This window comes from Gavia stellata, chromosome 5 (genome assembly GCF_030936135.1).
Source record: "Gavia stellata isolate bGavSte3 chromosome 5, bGavSte3.hap2, whole genome shotgun sequence".
NCBI classification, from domain to species: domain Eukaryota; kingdom Metazoa; phylum Chordata; class Aves; order Gaviiformes; family Gaviidae; genus Gavia; species Gavia stellata.
This window is the reverse complement of record NC_082598.1, coordinates 17,315,220-17,338,670: the sequence shown is the minus strand read 5'-3', so window position 1 is coordinate 17,338,670 and position 23,451 is coordinate 17,315,220. Positions and strand designations below refer to the sequence as shown.

Sequence of the window (23,451 nt, the reverse complement as noted above, 5' to 3'; positions counted from 1 at the left end):
ATATAGTTCATTTGAGGAGACTTACACTAGATGTAAAGTTAATAATAGAAGCTAGAGCGAAGGGGCCCTGTCAGGTTAATCCTGCGATGTGTGCTGTTTATGCGCTTCCTGCAAGATGTTGTAGGTGGTGGTGTCATTCTCCCTGAAAACATAATGAACGGACGCCTTCTTTTCTTGTATTTTGTTGTGCTACAGATTATTTCATACCGATATTAAAAATAACCTTCTTCCAATCTTCTTTACTCACGTCAGACAGAATTTACTCCACAGCAAGCAGACAAAAGAAGGTCACTGCAGCAGCTAAACTCCTAACTAGGATTACATTTTGTGGGAAGCATGGGAGAGTTACCCTGCACTGAGGGGACTTCTGCTTATCATAGGGTCACAAACAGACATGAAAACTGATCTTTTTGTTTCCTGACAACTGACTACCGAGATCAAAGACTTTGCTTCTGTGCCAGCTTTCATGGGTGTACTTGGTTTGGCTGATGAATTATTTCCGTAGTGTTTTGTTCCTACTGACATACAGGTACTCTTATTAGATGAATAGCTTGTTTAAACCGTATATTACAGCCTCTCTCACCTCTGAGACTGCTCAGGTCCTAGCTCTCAGAAGAGGTGAATAAGTGCATTGATTAAATCAAAATCAAATCAAGTAAATAAGCCACAAGAGAGAACGAAGAATCTATCAGTCCTAATCTCCAGGCGTCCGTGACTGTAGCCCAAGGTGAGGCTGCAGGCTGGGCGGAGTGCCGTACCACACACGGCTGCCAGCCACTTGCATCACACACACAGCCAGCTTCATTAGCCAAGGCTCAGCTTTGTGAGACTGTGTGCCTGTGAGACCCAGCCTGGATGAAGCCCCTACGTGCCTCCACTAGATACCAGTATACCACAAGAAGCAGCCATAGTGGTAGTCAGCAATTCACTGGTCACAAGCAAGAAATTAGCAGCCGTTGAGAACAGACGTGCCCCATGGCCATACCCTCATTTCTGAGGGAAAAGGCACCAAATTGTGTGTGCAAGTTTGGTAAACAGGAGCACCCTTATTTAAAATCTTTGTTTCTATAAGACGAAATTACACATGTGCAGGAGGTTTTTCAGGACTTCATTTGAAAGCGTTTATTTAAGGCAGTAACTTGCTTTCTAACAAACTGAAAAGCCCTTGCTGACATGGCCATGTCCTCTATCAGATGGCTCATTATGTACAGTTCCCACAGAGGGAGAACCTGGGAGCTGCTGCTCAGGCCCTTTATGTCACCAGAGAAGCATAAGGGGCTGGAGCTGGAACCAAAATCTGGGGCAGTAGCTGGCCGCTACTCCCCAATCTGATATCAAACAGCATCAGAACCAAGTCGTGCTCCTTTTGTTCCAGTGTCAAAAAGAGATGTGCCTTTCCCGTTTTAATTTCAAGCATTCCTGACATGGTAATTTATTGGGATGTCAAGCATCAAAGCTTGCGAGCAGAAATAAAACATAGATGATGGAAAAATAGGGTGGGGGGACCTCATAAAAGAAGCTACAAGCTCCGAGCACATGCATCATGTAGTCCCTGTCATTTTGTATCTTTGTTTAGCTGTGAAATCTGCTATAGCAACTACTAGTGGTTTCCTCAGATGAAAAGAGATTAATATAATTTTTAAGTTCTTTGATGAGTTGTCATGCAAATCTATCACAGTCACAAGAAAGCGGCACAGCAGAGTGTAATGGCAAGACATGTGTAGCTGACAAAACATCAACTCTCTGAAGGCATCCTAAAGTGATATACAGCAGGATAAATCTTCCATTCAAATGAAGGCAACCCTCACTGAAATCATATCCTAAACTGGCATGAATCAAAGGTCTACAATGAAATGTCATGTTGTTTTCTAAGTTTGAGAATGAATGTAAGATTGTCCGTTTCCTTTTTTTATTTTCCCGCAGGAGGAAGAAATTAAGCAAATACGTGGCAGGCACACAGCAATTGTGCTGTTTCCCCACCATTTTTATGGATCCTAATAATTCTTTCAAATTTTATGTGTTTCGCATCTAATATAGCAACATGTTCTTCCTGCCTGCTATAACCCTGGTTCCCTCTTCTCCTAGAGCCTGCAGAGCCTCAGCTAGCCTGGCTCCAGCCTGGAAGAGTTCACAGCTTGGAGTTCGGGCTGTGAACTCACACAGCCCATAATCCTTTAAGCCTCGCATCCCAGAGAATTAAGGATGCGGAGGCATGCAGCTGTGGATGTTGGAGAGGGGAGAAACAGGGAGCTGAGCAGAAGGAGGACAAGGATATGCAGGTAGCTGGTGGATGCTGCTGGGCAGCATTAGCTAATTGGGAGGGCTGGCAGAATCCAAAGGGCTAAGCCAGACCCGAAGGGAAAGGTGGCATCAGGCAGCAGGAGGGAGGGCAGAGCGAGGCAGAGTGCACAGTGGTGGAGGGCAGGGAAGGACTTGGAGGTTATAACACACAGAAAGCTGGGCAAAGTGGGCAGGCATCGGGCTAAAGGGTAGAGCTGACAAGAGGGATAAGTAGACTGGTCAGATTTTGGGGTTTTGGCATAATTCACTCTTAGATGTGTTCTTGGCAAAGGGTGTAAATCACTTTTCTCCATAGACCTGATGCAGGGAAGGCACGCTGCTCCTCTCCCCCACTTCCATGCACCCTTCTCTCCCTGAACACACGCTCAGGGAACAGACAGAGGCAGACTAAATGCAATATAAGAGGTTTTCTACCTTGACCTTTTTCTTTTTGGGAGATGGAAAGTTTGGAGTTAGGATTTTAGATCTCCTCAGGTAATACTAGCTTAATGCCAACTAATGAAAAAGGCTATTTATCTAATAGACCTTTAATCACGAGCTCTACTTAAAAATCAATTACATGGTACAACCATTATAGTTAAGCTCTAAATCTCATGTATCTTCCTGTTATCTGAGGATTTTCCTCTGAGATAACAGAGATGATTGATATGCAGCCAGATTTTCAAATGCTCACCACAGAGTACGGGCCAGGTTTTTTCATGCAGCTGTTCCTGTTTTGGATGCTTATAAAGCAGGTTTTCAAAGGCCTTAGCACCTACTGCGCTGTGGTTTGAAAGACCACTTCCTCATTTATGTGAGCAGTTAGTGGTTTAATGTCTTGGGAGCCTGACCGCAGCTCTGAGTGCTGAGATCATTTACAAGTTTTGGCCACAAAGAATAAAGCTAGAAGGCATCTTGGTTAATTTTAGCCCAATCGCCCTAATGCACAAAGGACCGTAGATAAAAGATGGTGCAGTCCCTGGAGGACAAGTTTTCTTCATGCTCTCTGAGCCTCCTAAGACTCCACAGCGTCTTTGCACGTTCAGCTTCTCTAACGTAACTGCGTTACACCATGCATGCAAACCACATACTAGCACATTTTTTGCAGTGCCCACAGCCAAACGTCAAGCAGGTAAGTGTGCAGCTAAGCAAGCCTGGACACAGTTGTGATTTGGATGGCAGGGAAACAGGGAGTGAAGGAAAGGGCTGCAAACCGGTGCAGTATTTCCCGCTTTACAGTTGTCCACATCTACCTGACATGCAGTTAGCAGGGAAGAAACATCAAGGAAAGGTCAACAGCTGCTCAGAGCACTTTCAGGTCAGACATATACTTGGGGTTGCCAGCAATGTAATGGGAGGCAGCTGAAGAGGTCATGCTTCCATTTACCATCTCACAGTGACAAGCTCTGACATTTTAACTAGGTGCTACTCGGAGAACACATTTTCAGTACCTAATACGATATAAATTATCTTAACTCAGTCACTTCCGGAGACCTTAGGCAAACTCCTTGTATCAAGCTAGATACCAACAGTACAAAGTAACTCAGATGTGACTGGAAAGCTTTCTTGTATCAATGGCATCATCCATAAAAAAGCGGGAAAGCTGTTACACATGGATACTACTAATCAGAAAATAGGTGTTGGCTTAGTCTGCTGAAGAAATGCCTCCATTAATAGCATTGGTCTTGATTTAGTTTCAATACTTCGCTGAAAGCTAATATCTTTCTACCGTAACTCTAGTTGCATGTCCTTGTTTATGCAAACAACAGACATCTCTCACCTAGAAGTCCTGTGGTAGCCTACCATAAATGGTAGTAAACCTAGAACATGTATAAATTAGTAATCCAAAAGAAAATCTTAGTGTCAGCATGACCTTGGATCTCCAGCACAAATTCTTGCTTTGCCATGATCTGTGATGCTGAATAATGGAAAGTCTAGTAAGAGAGGTAAGAATCATGTTTATGTTTTAATATTGCAATGGGGGAACCATATTAAGATATCAAAGCTGCAAATAAAAATCAGAAAGGGCAGGACGAAAGTGCAGGAGCCTTTGAAAGTGTATGTTACTGTATTGCAACCTGCAGGAAAAGTGCTCCTCGTTTTACCAATAGATCACTGGCCCTCAGAAACAAAACACACTTGGAAACACTGATACCAGCCCTAAAAGAAATGATAACCCCGTCAGGAAATAAGGACACCCCTCGGAAAGGGTAAAAGAAGATGTTTTTCCAAACGCTAATGAGGTAAGTCACCTTGATGGGAAAAGCAACCCCGCCTGAACTCAAACCAAGCCCTAGGAAAACCGCTGAAGAGGGATGGCACGGCCACACTTGGGCGCGGAAAGAAAGGATGTGCCTGGGCGGAGACCGGCCGTTGGTCCCGGCGTTCCGGGGCACCTTCCCGGCCGGAGGCCAGGTCCCGCATGGGAGCCAGCCCGGCCCGGCGAGCAACAGGTCGCCGATGGCTGCGTGCTCCCGCCCGCCTGCCCGCGCCGGCGCAGGTTCAGCCCGACCCGCTCGGCCGCGTTTAAACAGCCGCGGCACGAAGCCTTTCCCAGCTCCCGCTCGCCCGGCGGGTCCCTCCGGGGTTAAACCCCTCATGCTCCTCCTCTTCCTCCCCCCTTCCAGCCCCAGCCTGCCGGGGTGGTCCCGCAGCCCCGGCCCGGGGCAGAGCCCGCCCCCCATAATCCATGCGCGGGCGGCGGCACCACCACCACCACCGCCGCGGCGCTCTGAGCCGGCAGGCGGGGTGGGCTGCGCTGTGCCGTGCCCTGCCCCGTCGCCTCCGTCTCGCTTTCCCCGCTTGGCCGGTGAGTGCTGCCGGGCGGGGGCTACGTGAGGGGTCCTGGGGCAGCGCTCCCCCGCCGCCGCTCTGCCCGCAGCGGGGCCGGGGGAGGCAGCAGGTGGGGGTGGGGCTCCTCCGCCTTCCCCGGCTGCTCCCGCTGCGGGCGGCAGAAGGTCCTGGCCGGGAGAGTGCGGCCGCAGGGGAGGAGGGCCCCTTCCCCCGCGGGAGGAGAGGTGTCGGCGGGCGGGGGACCGCTGTGGGAAGCCGGGTGAGGGGGGACGGCTGGCCGTCGAGGGAGGCGGATGCCCGAGGGAGCGGGGCTGCTTGCGGGGAGGGGATCGGTGGGAATCCCGAGGGAGCTCAGTCGGGGCTGGGAGAGCGACCTGTGGGAGCGGGGAGTGGCGGGATGGAGGCGCTGAGGAGGGGGGAAGCCCCGGTCCCGAAGGCGCGGGGTGAGGTGGGGGCAGAGGGGCCGGCCGACGGGCAGGTCTGTGCTGAGGGGACCCGGGGAAGCAGGCTTGCGGCCAGGGGCTCTGCGGGAGGGACGGGCTTGGCCGGAGGGAAGGGGCTGCGGCACGGCGGGGCGGGGTGTGCCGGTCCGCGGGGACCGAGGGCGGATCCGCCCGCTGAGGAGAGCGGGGCGGCGGGCGCGGCCGCTGCGAGTGAAGCGGCTTTCCTCCCCAGAGGGCCGTGTGTGGCGGGGACGGCTGAGGAGGGCTCGGGGGACGGCTGAGGAGGGGTTGGGTCTGTGAGTCTCTGGCCGCTGAAGAGGGAGGAGTGCCGGGGCCAGGAGAGCCCCGGAGATCTCCGGGGAGAGGGGGAGCCGCTCCGCGGGGAGGAGGGCGCCCGCTGAGGGCACCTGCCCGGGGCGAGGAGGTGGTAAGCGGGCGGTGGGGTCTGGGCGGTGCCAGGGTGGCGGAGGGGGACGGGGATACCGTGCTGGCCTCGAAATCGGCTCGTCAGGGGCGGAGGAGGCAGGGAGGGAAAACCCTGCCTTGGCTCTGCGGTGAAACCCTGGATGTGAGCGGGGAGAGGGGCCTGTCGGCTCCTGCCGGGGGTCCCTGCTCGGTACGGCAGCGCGCTGCGGCGAATGCCGCCTCGGAGGGGTTAACTGAGGCGGTGATGCTGGTGGCTTGCTGCTCGGTGTGAACCGGGGCAGATCGCGCAGCCCACCCCGCGTGGTCAAACCTTGTTCTCGGCAGGGGTGAGCTCTGCTGTGGGCTGGGGACCTCCTCCGAGAGCGAGGGGGAAGGGGCAGGTGTGGTAAACACGGGCAGTGTCTTCCTCTGCACACACATGCAGGGGAGCAACTGAAGAAGCTAACGAATCGGTCGGTATTCCAGCAGAGGCAGAGCTGCGGTACCCGGTGCTACTATGCAGTTTGCAGATCAAGGACTAAGCAGCGTGGTGGAGGAAGAGGTCTCTACAGTTTTAGTAACTGGAAAGAAGGTGAAGGAAAGACTTGGTCTCAGCTGCCAGTGGGAGTGTGTGGGGTCTGTTGTCACAGTACTTTGGTATTGGGACACATATTCAGCCCTCATCAGTTCATGTTTGCCGAAAAAACTGCCCATTTGTGAGCTGGCTTTACTGTGTTTTAAAATTTTCTATGTGATGGTGAAAAGTGCTCTCACAAGGAATGCTCTGTGAATACTAGGGTAAATGCACCACTTAAATATCAAGTTAAATATATTATTATTATTTTTTTTATTCAGTTAGTGAAAATATATTTTAAATATTTAGGCAGTCAGCTAAAAATCAGTCCTGCTGATGTTCTGGGGCAGATATCTCACTTGGAATTTTTACGGGTCTGATTGTGTTGTTTGCAAATGGCTGTGACTTGTAAAACAGCAGGATTTTTTGGTGTTGCTTTTATTTATTTATTTATTTTCAAATGATTAAGTAGCTGCTCAAAGTGAACCGGGTTCTGAATATCCATTTTTTCCTGACTTGAGCACTTGCTTGCTATATGCTCAAAACAGATATGTCAGACGCTTACTGAGGCTACCTTGTGTGAAGATTCTGTTTGTTTTTGTCAGTGCTGCCAGACTCTATTCTGCAGTCCCTAGTGCTTACTAGGTTTATTTGCTTCCTCCTACTCCTCCTATGGCAACAGGTTGTAATTGTTGGTAGGCTTAGGACAGATTTTGTAACAGAAAACTGTACCTTTTTAACTTGCCAGCACCTAACTTAACTTGCTGTATTATGTCTCTTGAATGGGAAAGTGGTGGTGTGAGTTTTTTTAATGCATACTTAGGAGTTTCAGTCTACCTGTAACTATTTGTTTTGTGGCTGTTTTAATTCATTTTGCTCTTCTGGTGGTTGCTGTCACTGAAGCAACCTCACTCAAGGGGATTATGGATTTGGATTTTCAAATGACTAATTAAAAAATGTAACAAACGTAGCCAGATCCTTTGTGTGGACTTCCTATGAACAACTGCATCTTCCACCATCCCATCCCATTGTGGGTCACTGCCAGCAGGCTCCCACATTGAGCTTTAGCAATCTAGCCTCTGGTTGATTGAATTTCAGTTCACAGGGTTAATCATCGTTGCATCACTGCACTGCAGCGCTGTATCTGCATGGATTGCAGTGTTAAACAGAAGGAGGCCGGTCCTGTTGAAGCAAAAAGCTGGACATCATGCTGTTTCTGAGCTCTGTTATTTAGAGCTGATGTATTAATGGAAGCAGTTGCTGAACTTCTGCATCTCTTGCTCTGTCTCCTCTCCTCCTCTTGAACTTACAGTGGAGTTGCTGAAGCTTTACTGGTTTTGGAAAATATTTGTAATAATAAGTAAGATAGATTGGAGATATGATAATACTGCAGCATACTTGGTAAAAGGGTGATGGTGTTCTCCACACATAGTGATTAAAACCCCAGGAATTATGTTTAGTGACTTGTACATGTAGAATATTAGTGACAACTGCAGAATAAAAAGCAAAAGCTGTAGGCTTTTAAAGATGGACACCTGCAAACCACACAGAAAATAAATTAAATGCTTCATTATTGTATATATTATTAAGTACTTAACAGGGTTTGTGGTTTGTTTTGTAATCGAAACATAGTAATGAAATGGATATCTTATTTGATAATTAATGTAAGCACTTCAAAGTTTCACACAGCTTCTTTTCATTGACTGTTTACTTGAACTTGGGGAGAGTTGTACTGCCAGTTACGGTAGCTCACTGACTGCAGTGATGCCATGCTGTTTCTGAGGAAATGAGATGGCCACATGCTGCAATGAAGAGTATCATACACTGCTGTGTAATTCTCTTTATGTGTGTCACTCGTGTGTGTGACATTCTTGCAGTTCTCACAATTGCAAATTTCATGGATAGATTTTTTTCTTTTTAATGATGTTCGTCTAGCATATTTAGCTACTAATATGCTCCCAACTAATTTTCTTTTAGATATCAAGATAACGATAACCGCTGGGAGCATTTTACCTCGTGAGTTATTTTTAGGTAGGTTGAATACATATTGAATGCTCAGAGTTACCCTGAGTTGTAGGTTTAATAGTGTTTCTGCAAGTTTGTGATCATTATTAATGTAACCTTGAAAATATATTAGTGTTTTATATGGTATAGAGAAGATACGGTGTCAGCCTGGAGGAACTGCTCCGTAAGATTATATATACTATGTTTATTGTGATGTATTTGCCAACAAAGGGAGAGGAAGATAATATGGTCAGAATTCTGCAGATTCTTTGATTTGCAAAAAACCCACCTGCTTTGCTGAAAAATTCCGAGCTTAACTGAAACTTATGTAGAGCTGGAGACTTCAGTAGTGTCTTTGGAATTGAAAGCTGGTTATGTGTCTCCACTTAGCAGCATATTGTTTCTATCTGCAGTACAGGTAGTGTCCTTGCAATTTCAGTAGTGTCCTTGTCATAAAACTGCCAGCTTTCTGTCTTGGTTAATATGTGACTTCACATTTCTAGCAGGCATAGTGATTATTTTCCTATATTGGGAGGACATTTTGATAGTGCTTTATTTGCCTGTTTGTACAATGAGATACACTTTAAATTGTCCATAACCTAAAATCTGACTAAAAAAAAAAAAAAGTTGTATGTACTTTCTCTTCTTCTGCCCTCTTTCTAGTATGACAGAACGCACTACAGAGAACATGCCCTGTCTTCTAGCTTTACCTTAAGACACAAGTTAGGGAGGCCATCTTCTTCTCAATTTCATCTTTCACAAATGCACCTAACATTTCCCTGTATGGTACGCTTTTGTATCTGTTTCCTTAACTCCTGGAATCAAGGCTCAGTCACCATGTGTGAGCTTTTTTCTCCTGACTCATTGAAGTGTTGCAGCTGTACTTGAGAAATCTCCAGAAAACTAAACTTTACTTAGAAAAAGTGTTCAAACTTTTTTTTTAAGAAAACCAAGTTGACCTGTACTGTATCAAACTTGCATAATCTTCACCATTCTGTCATGAAAGCAAAATAATTTTTTTTTTTCACTTAGTTCTGATCTTGTGGTATTTTGTCCTGTAGAGTTTCTGTAGATTTTATAATAAACTGCAACTACTACTGAAGTCTCCACCAGTGGCACTCTGGTAGATCACCAAAGACATTTCAAAGATTAGCCAGTCTGATGGGTGGGAAAGTCAGTGCGGTTATTGCTGGCACACTCACCAAATACGTGCAAATTTCAAAGTCAGAAAGGGGCAGAAGTTTTTCCTGTTGCCTTTTATTTGGTTTTTTTTGTGGGGTTTTTTCTTGTCTGTTTCCTTGGAGGCCACCATGGCCCATGCTGAAGTGAAGGAGTCTTACCTAGGCCCAGGTAGATGAAGATGTGGTCAGTTATTTTGTTGGAAACCCGAGGGGGTTTCTGTTTCATTTCTTAAGTGGTGGTTGAGTAAACTGCTGTGATTTTGTAGATTCAGAATGTTCTTAAATATGTGTAAGCATCCAAAGTCCTCTTAATGCCGCTCAGCTTTAGCAAGCTATGAATAAAAATTGTTGAGTTGACTTCTCCAGTTCCGAAGGAGAGCCTTGAGATAGTTTGAGTTAACAGAAAGTGATTACTGACACCCATTGCCACCTGTCAGGAGGGTGAAGTTTTGTTAACTTTTCAGTGATGAATAATTTCTTTCCTCAGTCTTGGAGGACAATTAGGAGTGGCTGGCATCTTAAATTCATCCTTGAGGTGGAATCTGTGGCCTTAGCTGTGAAACAGGTGTCAGAAGGGTGCCACCTGCTAGGTCATGCACGGGGAAGGAAAGCAGAGTCCTGTAAACTGGAAGGTTATAAATGAAAGCTGGAAGGTTTTACTGAAAGATTGAGATTAAAGAAGCTAGAGGATATAACTTGTAATAATTGCCATCAACTACAGTAACATCAGGTGGCTGATTAAATGCATTGTGTAATTGTTGTGACATGACATATTATACTTAGTCAGAAGTGCAATTCATACATTGTTCCTTTAGTTTTGTTTTCCTTGGAGCTGTCCCAATGCTGTGCTTTGTTTTTGAAAACTCACTGACCTGGAACTATGCATAATTGTTTCCCCCTTCTCTTTCAAGTACAGTGTATGCAGTAGACCATATTATTCACAGACCTCACTCTTTCTTTTTCTCTTTTCTATCCTATTTGGCTTGCTTTTACAACTCTTCACATGTTCAATTTCTACAGAAGATTGCAGGTTATCTTGCACTTTCCTATTTGCTTGCACACACCTTAACGAGCTCTTTCTTTTTTTTGCCAGAGATGGTGCGCTGAGTCATTTCCACGAGAGGCTTCTGTACCACTCCGAAGCAAGAATACATTAAAGAATAAAAGGTGTGAGTGTGCATCAGTGTTTTCCTGGCTAGAAAGCTAACCCCCAAGTGAATGTATTGAAGATTCCAAGACTTGGTGGGACAAATATCTCTACCTCCAATTTTATGAATACTGCTAGCTATGGCTGTGGAACTCTGTTTGCTGCTGCTGCTGCTGTTTTGTGGAAGTACCATTTCAGAGGTACAGCCTATATACAAACCGCCTCCTGGGACTTTGGATTTTGGATTTGTACCAGCCAAGACGTATGATACAGGTGCATACCATGAACCTGGGCCAATAGGAATTTTGTTTAAAATAGTACATGCATTCCTGTACTTAGTGCAGCCAAATTCTTTTCCTCAAGGTAAGTAGATAAACATTTCTTTTTTTTTAAATGAAGATTTGTTATTGATGTATTCATCCTATTGTAGATACCAAGACCATCATCTGGAACTAAATGATATTAAGGGCTTTGTTAGTAGCATGTGTTATGGCCTGGAAATATGTACAGTTTCATATAAACTAACATTTTTTTGCTAAGCATAGTGTGTGTGTGTGGCTGTTAATGAAAATGAGATGTTGATGAAATTTCACAGAACTTTGCTTACATATCTCAAAGCTGTCACTGATGCATTTGAGGGGTTTTTTTTCTTAACTTAAAATTTTTCTTACGTATGCTCAGAAGCATGGGATAGGAGTAAAGCATAAACTGCTTTGTATTTAATATTAAATACATAAGAGACAGCTCTGAGATTTGCATATTATGATAAAGTCAAGTGGTTATAATATTATCTGATTTAGCCTAGGAAATGGAAACTTAGCAACTTGAAATAAATTTCGTTTGTCTCCGTATTTGTGCATCCACAGTCAAGTTTTATATAGGGGCAGTTTCATTACACAGGCACATGTAACTTCTTGTTCCTTTGTGAGCTGAAGTTAAGACTTGAAACTGCATTTGTTTTATTGAGATATTTTTTTTCCATTCCTTTACTACTAACGTGTCTCTTCTAAAGGAAAAGTTAAGCTATCAGAGAACTGTGTGCTGATTGAGGTTGCATTGATTAAAAGGTGCTTTTAGGAATTCTGTGTGTTTGTAGATGTGGTGGTTGTATCAATTTAACTTTCCAACATGCTTTTTGTTTCATTTAGCTCTTAAAAGAAAATGCTAATGTGTTTGAATAGTATTGGCATTTAAAATTATATTGAGGTGAAGTTTTAATAAAATCTAAGAATGGCTTTGGTTTGTTATTGATTCCTTTTTGTGACTTAGCTGTAACTATGTATAAAAGGATTTTATGTTATTTTGTAGTACATCTTTCAATTTATATATTAAAACCTTTAGTAATCTAAAATATTAAATTATTTGGTCATGTAGCTGTATGATACCTGTGAACTATTACTTGCTTGTATTTTTTGATATTTCTTCAGTAGCTGTAGAAGAATGAGCTCAAATGAACTTCAGTGAATTAATTCTATTTAGACAAGTGCCCGGAGTCCCAGGTGCTAACCTGGAGAGCAGAAACCTGGCCTGTTCCCTGCAGGATCTGTCTTCTGAGCAGGTCTTACACAAGGTGTAATGAAGGCAAGTGCATGAAGCTGACAGTAGTGTCACCTTTTAGAGGAACTGTTTCCAGATATCTCTGCTTTTGTGGCCTCTTTCCTTTCATTAAATATGCAGATGAACTATTTGCCTCTCTGCGAGACCTGATATGTTAGGATTGTCATCTGCATTCAACTCTTACAAACAGGCCTTCATTCTGCCTAAAGCCCTGCTTGAATATTTTATTCTCTTAAAATTGTGGAAGCTTGATTTCAGTGAGATGCTTACTGTGTCTTTATATTAATAGGAATTTGGTCTGTAACCTTGTATATCAAATTTAATACTATGTGTCCTAAGCACGTAAATAAGCTAGTATAGGGTTTACGATCAAGATTATAGTCCTGTGGGACTGCTTGTAGTAAGTTCTGCATCAAGCAGGTGTTGTGAAGTCCAGTATTAAAGAGAAAGGAGATATCCAGAAGTAAATCACGTGTTCTTAGCTTGTAAGCTTTGAACATCTCATACCTCTCCTTCCTTCCTCACAAATACTTTTTGTCTAATCAGTTATTTTTAGAAGTTTGGCTTTCAGTGTTTGCATTAGGTGAAGTCCTTTTCCCATGCCTCCATATACCTCACTGCAAAATACAGATTTGACGGATCATGTTGGTTTGAGTCATACCATTTAATTGGTTAATCCCCATAATCTCTTTTGCCATATGCTGTTCTATTTTCACATTCAGTGTATTAATGATGTAGTTACATATTTGAAATGCCTTTTTTTTTAAACTGCCAACTTGAAATAGATTTAATTCTGTTTCAGGGATAAAAAATAAACATAATCACAAATGGGCACAGAAAGCAAGCCTTTTGATGTTTCTAACTCAAGATTTCATCATTCTGATTGGGCTGGTGCTTCAGAATAGTTAGCTCTGGGTTGATGCCCCAGTGTATTGCATAAAACCATAACACAGGGGAGAAGTGTGATTCGTGTGCAGGACTTGGCATCAAGCACTTAGACCTTTGATCTTAGTAGTCTTGTATTTTTTTTCCTAATACTTGTAAGTACTTGACGTTTGGTTTTCCAATCTACTGTTAGTACTCAGCTGGGAAGAAAAAAGTGACAGGATTGTCTAATTGCATGTAGATATTCCTGCCTTTGCAAGTCATTTTTGTGCTTGCAGTAGTGCTCCGATGAGGCTAAGTTACAGTATAACATTGATACTCCTTCTGTCCAAGGTATGCCTTTTAGGAAGAAAGCTAGTATGATAAAGCAAAATATGAAGTACATCAGAATCTTTGGGAAATGTTGTTCTTAAAGTATTTGCATGCTGCTAAGCCTTAACATTCATTTAAACATCCTTATATGTTACTTGAAAGTTGAAAGGGATCACTTCATTCAAAGAAAAAAATCAGTCAAGAAATATTCTGTGAGTTTTTTCTTTTAGTTAAATCTAAGTGAGTAATTATTTACTCAGTTCTAAATTTGTTCATGTCATCCAGTTTGTGGGCATACAACTTAATCTAAGTTTAGATTTAATAGGTAAGTTATTAATGGGATTAAATATAGTGCTTGTGTAAAGCATAGTAACAGAACCAGGGCAAGGAACTGTAACTCAAGTTTTTTTAAATTGCTGAATCTTTAAGACCAGCACTGTGCTCTTTGGATATGGCAAGAAACTAGTTTAAAAAAGTGAACTAGGATATCTGATTGCACTGCTTCAGTGAGTGTAAATAGATTCTGCTTTCAACTCCACCGGTCAAATACTTTTGCCCTCGCTAGGTGATGTACTGGTGTAGATGGGAGTAAATTCACTCCCAAGCATAAACTGTTATGCAGCAAAGCAGTCTCCACTTTGATTTAATGATACACTGGAGTGGAAAAGACTGTGTTTGGTCACTCGTTTGCTACCTGAGACTCAGTAGGTCACTTTAATCTTGCTGTGCCTTGGTTTCTCCATTTGTAGCAATGTCATCTCCAGTTTACTACTCCTTTTGTTAAGGACTGTGTGGGATAGAGCATTATTATTCTTTTCTGTTAATAGCACCACTTACAACAAATAGATGATAATAGGAAAATTACAAGTTGCTTCTATCACTCAGCTAAGAGGACATCTAACAAAACAAATTGTCAGTTTTTCTCTTACTTAGAATTTGTCATAAACCAAAGTGTTAATTTATTAATAAAAGTTAAGTCAGTTCATGGTTGTGACATGGTGCATGTCACCTGTTGTGTTGGAGACCTTCAGATGTGAACTTGATGTAGACAGGGCATGGTCAGTGTGATCCTCTGGCTGCTATGAATATCTTATCATGGCTTTGTTTTTGTTCCCATGGAAACCAGTTGTTAATTGCAGTAAAAAGTTGTTAGATTAATCTGAGATTCCACTTGCCAGCAGGATGTGCATGCACAACAAATCTCCGGTTTCACAGCTTGTGTCTTGTAATGAAGATGTGAAGAGTTCACAAAGGAAATAAGCTGGGAATAAAGCTCCTGCTCCTATTTTTAGGTGAAATAAGACAAAAACTTACAGGCCTGTTTATCTTACTCTACTCTACCTGACTGTCTTGCAGAACAACTGTGCCATTTACGTTAAGTTACAACTGCTTTGTTCCAGCTTTGGCTTTTTTTTCTTGATTACCCTGTTTCTGCTAAAGCAGGAATAAAACTTTAACATCAAAGTCAACCGTTGAATGCAGTTACTTCCTGGGCAAAACATAGTATGAAGAGTTAAATGTGCTATTTGCCTGTGGGGAACAAGAACAAACTGGTTGTTAGACCTGGACTACACCTCTCAATTCTTCCTGTTTGTGGAGTCTCACTTGTTGAACAGTTTGAGTGTAAGGCTTAGTGTCAGAACTTGACTATTTTAATGCAAAGTCCTGTCCCTGACCACTTTTAGTCTTCCTTTCTCCTCACCTGGTCAGCCTTTAAAGAAGCTGCAAATTGTGGAGTTCAGCAAGTTAGTCTTGTGTTCCCTATCTCTGCAATTAATATCGTACATGAGTGTATTCAGCAATTAAAACATTTTAACATTTAAAAAAAAAAAGCACGTAATGATGTGAAAATAAACAGCTAGTTTACTCTAGCTAATATAGCTGTAATGGACAATGCATATGCAGAACCCTGTTGTTGTAGGTAGGTTTGAGCTCTAGGATATTTATTTTTTTTTAACATATTAGCTGTGTTGGATGTGAGGTTCTCAAGCAAATAATGAACACGCTTTGTCACCCCCTCAGTTAAAAACTTACTACATCATAATTTTTTTTTTTTTGTGTAAAACTAACTTCTTTGCCTTTTGTAACGATTTAGTTCTTGGTTGTCTGTTTCTACTTTAGTTCTGCTTCCTGTTAGTAATAAATCTTCCACAGCTCCCCTACAAAAAAATGCATGTGTCTGGATGTTGCAGCATTGGAGCTAAACTCAGCTACGCGTAGCTGGTAATGTCCTTTTGTTTTTAAACTTGAGACTTTCCCAGGAACATTGGGCATGTCTGCACCAGCATGCAGTGAAAGGACTGCACTCTGGCTCTGACTTGAGCTCTAACTTGTGTGCAGGTGCTGCAGTTCAGCAACCCAAGATACTGCTCAGGTACCCAAAGCAATTATGACCTTCTATAAAAACTTAAATTACAATATTCTTTTTCCAGTTGTGTGAAGTCTCAGTTTTAGTTCGGGTGTGAGACTGCACTGATATGATAGACTGCTTTTTTGAGCTAGTGTTAGACAGCTACCCCCCTGGGTTGGTATTCTTAAAGCTTATGTCCTGGAGCTGGGTTGGGAGCACAGATGCAATTGCTGGTGCAGGAACTGAGAAGCAGGGAGGAAGAGCAAGACCTGCCCTTTAGTAAGGTAGCTTTTAGAATGGCTAAGCTGTATTGTGAAATGACAATTTCAGTAAGCTGTAGAGTCAGTCCCTTCACCACATCCCTGTAACTTTTGGTTTTTTCCCAGCACTGTGGCTAGAGCTGTGACATGAATTTAGAGTAGTAGCTGAATTGTGTATATCAAAAATGCAGGTTTCAGTGACAGAGGCTATATATAGCAAGTAGTGGTGGTGTCATTTGGGTAGAACTGGGATGAGAAGGGGGGCTTACAGTGCTCCTTTATTTGGTAATATGGTGTATACATTGAAAGAAATGTCTTGTGTCTAACGTTGGAAATACTGGGGAAGATGGAGCATCAGGAAGATAGAAGATAAATTAGCCTCTTCTTTTCTCTGCCCACTCGTATACATTTAAGGAAACAATGTTTAAAAAATCATTGCTCATTTCATGCTGGGAAGTTAAGAGATGCTCTGCTTGATGACATACCCATGCAAACAGGGAACGCTGAGAACATTTCTGAAGCAGATTTAAGACCTGCTTTTTTTATTTTCTTAGGTATCAGAAGAGTAATTCCTTTTTCCCTGAATTATTCCAAAGTGCAGACTATCTAGCAGATTGCTTATCAAAAGGATTTTTTGTGGACAGGGAGGAGACAGAGGTTTTAGGGAGGGGAGGCTTACACAGATTATCTACTAGAGGCTACCACAGAAAACTACAGTTGCAGACATTAACACTTCTCTAATGTTTTTCTACCCACTTCTTTTGCATTACATAAACAAGGAATCTCTTTTGCAGACAGATATTATGTGGAAAACATGCAAGTAATTTTTTAATCCGTGTAGCATAGCTGAACATCTGAAAACCTTGCACTATATGCACATCTGGAATTCTTTCTCTACAGTATCCTCAATGCTTGCCCTGATCTGGTTTAATACTGCCTGCCACCTGTGCCTAGGAGAAAAAACATGCCTTGATAGCAATTGGAAAATGACAATTCAGTTTCACGATTTCAACACTATTAGGACAGAAGGGAGAAACTAATGAAAATGAACCTCAAGCAGAGTTTGAGAGAGTTGGATTACTTCCTGTGGGGAGGGTGCTCAGAAGTGGCACTACCACAGATGGCTGTGGTAACAGGCTGGAGGGCACCTCAAGCAGTAGTACATCTTGGAGGCTAGATTATAATGAGAAATAAAATCGGCCTACAGTTGTGTGGTATTGAGACTCAGCTCCTATTTCCCAAACCTAAACTACCTTCCACCCCTTCCAAATTAGACAGCTACGTCCTTTCTGTCTGTCTGGAACGTTTCATGGCAAGTGGGCTGGGCATTTTCTGGGCAAGGTACTGAGCTGGCTCAGGAAACCTGCTAATAGTTACAGCAAGGGCAATGCCAGGCCAGTGCTTGAAACTGTCCTGACCCTGTTCTGTTTGCCTATGGACATTAATGGGTGACACAAGGTGTAACCAGAAAGCTGATCAGCAGCGTTCCCTGCCTCTGTGTGCAGGGGAAGAGTTCTGGGTGCAGCTAAATCCAGGGATGCTGACTACAAAGAAGGGAAGGGTGGGAGGTACAGGATGGTATTGTGACAGAAGGTGACCTTGTTGTTTGTTTATCATTCTAGGTAAAGAAACTTCATTGATAGGGTTTGTGTAGTTTTAAGGAAAAAAGCAAAGGTACCATGTCCTAAAATGCATGTATCTAGATAATCAGTACTACTGTGTGGTGTGTGTGTTGAGGGTGGGGGTGGTAACATTAGATATTTTGAATGTAGCGTGGTGTCTGTGTACTAGCAATTGTGGTAGAACACTGAATTAAGCTCTGTGTGCATTCATTTTTCTTAACTTCTCTAAAAGATTACCTATCACATTTAGTATCTCATAGCGAAGAGATAAGCAACTTGAGCATCAACACCGTCAAAGCCTAAGTTTTGCCTTTCTGATGCTAATGCACGATCACAGTCAGAGTACGCCATGTCAAGAAGGCAGTTCCTTCCTCTGTTAACATGAAATCTAAACAACTGAAAACATGAAAGCTTATTTGAGACTTCCAGAGTTTACCTGCAGCGTCTTGTATGGTGACAAGTGGGATGGAATAGGTTTTGGATCAGCCACATTCTCTGGTAACGTGTACTGTGTGTGAACCTCTTTGAAAATTACCTGTGACTGCAGACAGGGTTTTCAGGGCACTCTGCTGAGGCTCCATGATTTTCCTAGCTTCACAATGGCAACTACTCTGCTGTCCATCCTCCCCCTCCATTTAATTTTTACAAGCTTATCTATCCACATAGTGTTGAACCTCATTCTCTTTTCTAACTTGCAGTTCACGGAACTGACGGGGAGAGAGAGGGGTGATGTCACAGAACTTAGTGGAATAATGTTTTCACAAGCCTCTAAGGGACCTCTCAATTCCTTCATCATCTTGGCTCTTATGGAGCATTTTGAGTTAATCATGTGAGATACTGTACGGATACTGCCTGTTATTGGAAAAGCAGTCATCTGACTTTCTCTTTTCTTTGTTATAGACCATCATAATTAGATAACATTAGCCTAGCCCTCTCATTTTCTGACAATTTGCTTAGATTGTCATTTACGGAGCAACAAACTCCTAGGTCTTGTTCAATGACAGCTTTTTCTTGAATGATGTCAGCCAATGTAATAAGAATTTGATAGATCTTTGCAACAAATCTTCTTTACACAGTCCTCATATTCCAAATTTAATTACATTGAAAATTATGAGAATTAGAATTTTTTCCTCTCCCTTTCTCACTGTTTTTTTTTTGTTTCTCAAGATGCATTGTGTAACTTTTAGATCTTAATGCAAGTGATTCTTTTTTCTAAGTGAATATGCACAAATCAGAAGTTGCTGGAGCAAAACAAATGTATAAGTGTTAATTTTAGTGGGTTTTGTCATCCTTTTAACAGTATTAAATCTTTCCATATTGGTATTAAAGCTTTTGAGTATACGTCTTTTCCTCAAGTGAGCTATGTTCTTGTTAGAAGGGAAAACAGCTGCCATGAATGTCAGCTATTGTAGTTTAAGCTGACTAATCTATCAGTGTATACATCTTAGCGTAAGCCTACTAGTTACAAAAAAAACCCCACAAACCTGCTTGGACGCCTTTTTGCAATATGCAGATATATTTCTTCTCCTCTAAAAACAGCTCTGTGATTAAATTATGACCTGTATTGCATTGTAACATAGTCAATATTTTTCTTTTATCTGAAAATATACCAAATTATTTTTTGTGAACTTTAAACAGGGATTACAGTTGTGAATGCGAATATTCTTACTACTAGGAAGTATTGCCTTGGCTGTTTAACTCAGCTGGAAAATGCCTGGAATGTACCTGTACAAGAAAAATAGAAACTTGAGACCTAATTAACTTTCTTCGGAGTAGCAACCTTTACTTTTGCTTTGATTTTTGAATGAAGTAGTGATCTCTGTAGTACTTTGAACCAATATGCGTGCCAGTTTTCGAACATACGTGGAAAATTGTGGCCCTTGCAGAAATGGGAAAACAGAGGGAGGGAATTCTGAGGAATCTAGTGAAGCTGCCAGAACACCAGCACTGAGGTAATTAAAAGCTGGTACCAGCAGGGCTCTAGCGTGTCATTGCTAATTATCTGTGTTCATATTTCCAATAATTCAAGTTATGCAGTATAAGAGAGGATTTTCTGTGCTTTCCTCAGTTTACAGCAATTTCTGAGGAGAGAAAGGAGGAGGAAAATTGCTGTTGTTCATACAGTCTAAATATTTACTACTTTGATCCAAGTTACAAGTCCAATATATCTACACAACCCACACTATCAAGAAGTTGCTCAGTCTCTGCAGTCTACTAAAACAGAGAAGCATATACAGTGCACCAATCTTTGCCTGTAATCTGTTGTAAATCATTACCAGATGGTGGCCTAGAGAGAACTTTAGGTAGCTACTGCAAGCAAACTGAGTAGCAAAAAATAGCTGCCGTGGCACAAACAGTGTGCTACAGAAGTTTTGTTGCCTTCAGAAAATGAGAGAATGCAGTTTCTATGTGGAATGCTTCTTCAAAGCTTTCTACTTGACTTTGTGTCTGTGTGATAGATGCACATTTATTGCAGCCTCCTAAGCAAAGATTTTTCTAAAGGCTTCTCCCTTTTTGTTCTTTTTCCAAAACTTCAGCAAGAACAGAGCTTTCTTTGTAGCAAAGAACAACTAGAAAGTCCCTGCAAAGGTTATTTTCAAAGGAGAAATCTTTCATTCTGTGTGTCCTGTAACAGTCAATATTGTGGCAATTTCTTTTTTTCTTTAAGCCTTTTCCTTACCAGGCTTTTTTACATTGTTTGTGCATGTTGATGGAAAGCAGAATGTGCCTTACCAGAAAATGTGACTGCACTAAAGGTATAAACTCAAGTTTGGGGCAGCTGTAAGGTGTGAGGATTTTCTGTGGAAGACTTAAATTACATGGTTGGTCTTCCTGACTAATAGCAACCTTGAGGAAGTTAAATTTATAAAACTTCCATTGTTTCATCTATATTTTTGGGAAATTGGAAACTTTTTGTATGCATGAATGAAGTTCATTGACTGTTACTATTATCTGATCCACTGCTGTATAACTTCTTCAGTGGATCAATGGTATTTTCTGTCGGGAACGGTGCAAAGGGGGGATCTCCTTAATTTCATGTCCTGGTTCCTTCAGCAGCTGTTGCTGCCCTGCAATTCCTCATCTTTAGCAGTTGCACCGTGCTTAGTCCTACCTGCGCTCTGGTTAAAGCTCACCCTATTTAGACCACTTCTACAGTTTCAATCCTGCTCATAGCTGTTCATCTCTTCATTACCTACTTCACATTGCAGCTCTACCCCCTCTCACATTGCCCTCACTGCATTCAGCATAAGCTAAGACTCATTTCTAGGTGGTCTAGTAGCTTGTCCTTAAAACTATGAGCAAAGCAGTATGTGCTTCACAAATCTGCTGAGACCTTAAAAAGGTGTTTACTATGTTTCTGCTTGTGTCATACTGTGTGTTGCTGGATTTTGAGACCGAGCCAGAGTACTGTAGGATAAGTGTATTTCTCTTGCTTTTGATCAACATGTAATTAAAGAATGCAGGGTCAAGAGAATGGGGATGGATGATGATCGCGTTGATGAGAGGAAACAGCATATTGAAGGCAGAAGAGGGTGAAAAGGCAGATTGCTGTAGCAGAGGAGATGACAAGTTAAAATACTTAAGCAATTTAGTATGTATTTGTTGTTTTTTACCTCCGTTCAAACAAGTTCTTCCAGCCGTTGTAGAATAACAGGTTCTAGGGCTTCATTTTGCATGTCAGTGGTGAGGTACAGCAGCAAGGTTCCTTTCTTACTTGCCTTTTTTTCTTGTCCAAAGGCATGGCTGATGGTTTAAGGTTATAGTTTTTACACATTATTTCTTTAATACAGGTGATTGAACAGAGAATTTCCTTTCACCATCTCTGTAGTGTAAGTAGGTGGCTTTGTTGGCTTCAGAAGCATCGGAAGGTTAGTGTCACTCAGAAGTTGTGCTTGAAGGGAAGAAGGTCAGAATAGCCTCTTGCGAGGAGCAGGCGGGTGAAAGCCAAACCAGCCTCATGTTCCCAGTAACTCAGATAAAACAACTGGGAATTATATAGAGAGATGGCTTGCCTAAAAGTTGTGGGGACAATTTATCTGAGAAAGCTGGGTGTTTTCTTAGTTGGGGACAAGGGTTATGGCCCAAGTCTGTCTGAGGGAGACATTGGGAAGAGGGAGGGGAGTGAACCTTCTGAATCTGGAGTTGGAAAGGAACAGTCTAGACTATCTGAGTGAATGCATGGATTAGACTCTCATCTGTTAACTAAAGTGGTCTCTTACTGCGTGGGAAGGGGGAAGATCTCCTCACCTCTGAGACTTCCCACTTGGCCTACAGAGCGAGTTTTCTTCTTGCTCTGCAGACGGAGGACAGACTGCATGGGGTGGGCAATGCGGTGGGACCCTCTCTGCATCAACATGCATGGTGGATTCTTCAGCCATCAACATTACTGAGCTTCCACCTCACTCTGCAGTGAAACCAGAGCCAAGTGTGCAATTAGGGCCAGTGAGAGTGAGCAGGGCTGTTAGGTAGTTATGTGGCAGTAAAAGGGAGGACCCTGGGTTACCTGCTGAAGGAGACTTCTTCAGCAGGAGCTGAATCTGACCGTGGTAAAGGCTAATGGCTAGAGGCTTTCTAACTTCAGGGAAGCAAGCAAAGACCTACTCAAGTCAAAGCAAGTATTTCAAAATGTCGATAAAGTGAACATGCAGTAAAACTTGCTATAAGATACCTGAAAGATTTTTCTCTGATGATAAGTCTGAAAGGCTAATATAGCTTTCCTGGTTTTCTTGGACTTGCAAGAGTTATTAATTAGTCTGAGTCATAATTAGAGAGGAAGAAAACTAAGCTTGAAGTGATTTTAATTCATTAATTTCAGACTAATTTTTGCTACTTATTTATGACACTAAAAGTGGTCAAACCGACTCATATTCAGAGAGATGCTGAACTGTTCAGTGTGTGTGTAGTCCATTGACTCTATTATAGATGAAGGGGAATGGGATGAAATAATGGTATGCATTAGAATGAGATAGCATTAAAGCAGTTACTAATTTATCATGTGTATTATCTATGTAATTCTCCCCTGTTGTTCTGAAAAATCTCCATTCAGTGCAACGTGAATGCTTTCGTCATGGTTCTTATTGGTTTGCTTGAAGTCCTTTTCAGAATAGAAGCCTAATATGTTGTATTATGCATAAAAACATAAATTAATTTCTGGCATAATTTCATTAATGCTGGAGTTGCACTATAACTGAACGGGCTCAATGAAATTGTTTGAGTGAAGATGAAGCATAGTGTTCCCAAAAGTTTTACTCCAGCTGTTTTCGTGTCACCTAGATTTGAAAAGCTTTCTTGGCAGAAGAATTTGTGACTAATTTATGTTGGGACTTAATAGCCAGACAGCTTATTTTAAAATCTCTATTATTTTTGCTATCCCTTTCTGTAGAGCAGTTCTAAGAAGTAAGCCTAGCACTAACCTCATTTTCTTGTCTGGGTAATGAGATATTGAGTGTATGTAGACAATACACATGCAATGCAGGAGTTGGTGATTATGTTTTCTTAACCGGGGCTTCTCAGGGGTGCTTAATATTTCATCACAAATTGTATTGGTAAATTAACAGTTCATCTGGCTAGTTAGATTTACTAGGGCAGATGGCATTTCGCTTGTGTGATGAGAACAGGAAGGAGACAGAGTGAAGCA

General features: G+C 42.3%; 1 protein-coding gene across 4 annotated transcripts in view; it reads left to right on the top strand.

The window, feature by feature from the left end:
• Window positions 1-10,967: 10,967 nt before the first annotated feature.
• PROM1 (prominin 1) overlaps window positions 10,968-23,451 on the top strand; it is a 59,023-nt gene continuing 46,539 nt past the window's right edge. For all 4 annotated transcript variants that reach the window (XM_059817700.1, XM_059817697.1, XM_059817699.1 and 1 more), the window contains exon 1: window positions 10,968-11,190. In XM_059817700.1, the coding sequence (XP_059673683.1) occupies window positions 10,968-11,190 (223 nt within the window). The remainder of the gene's footprint in view (window positions 11,191-23,451) is intronic.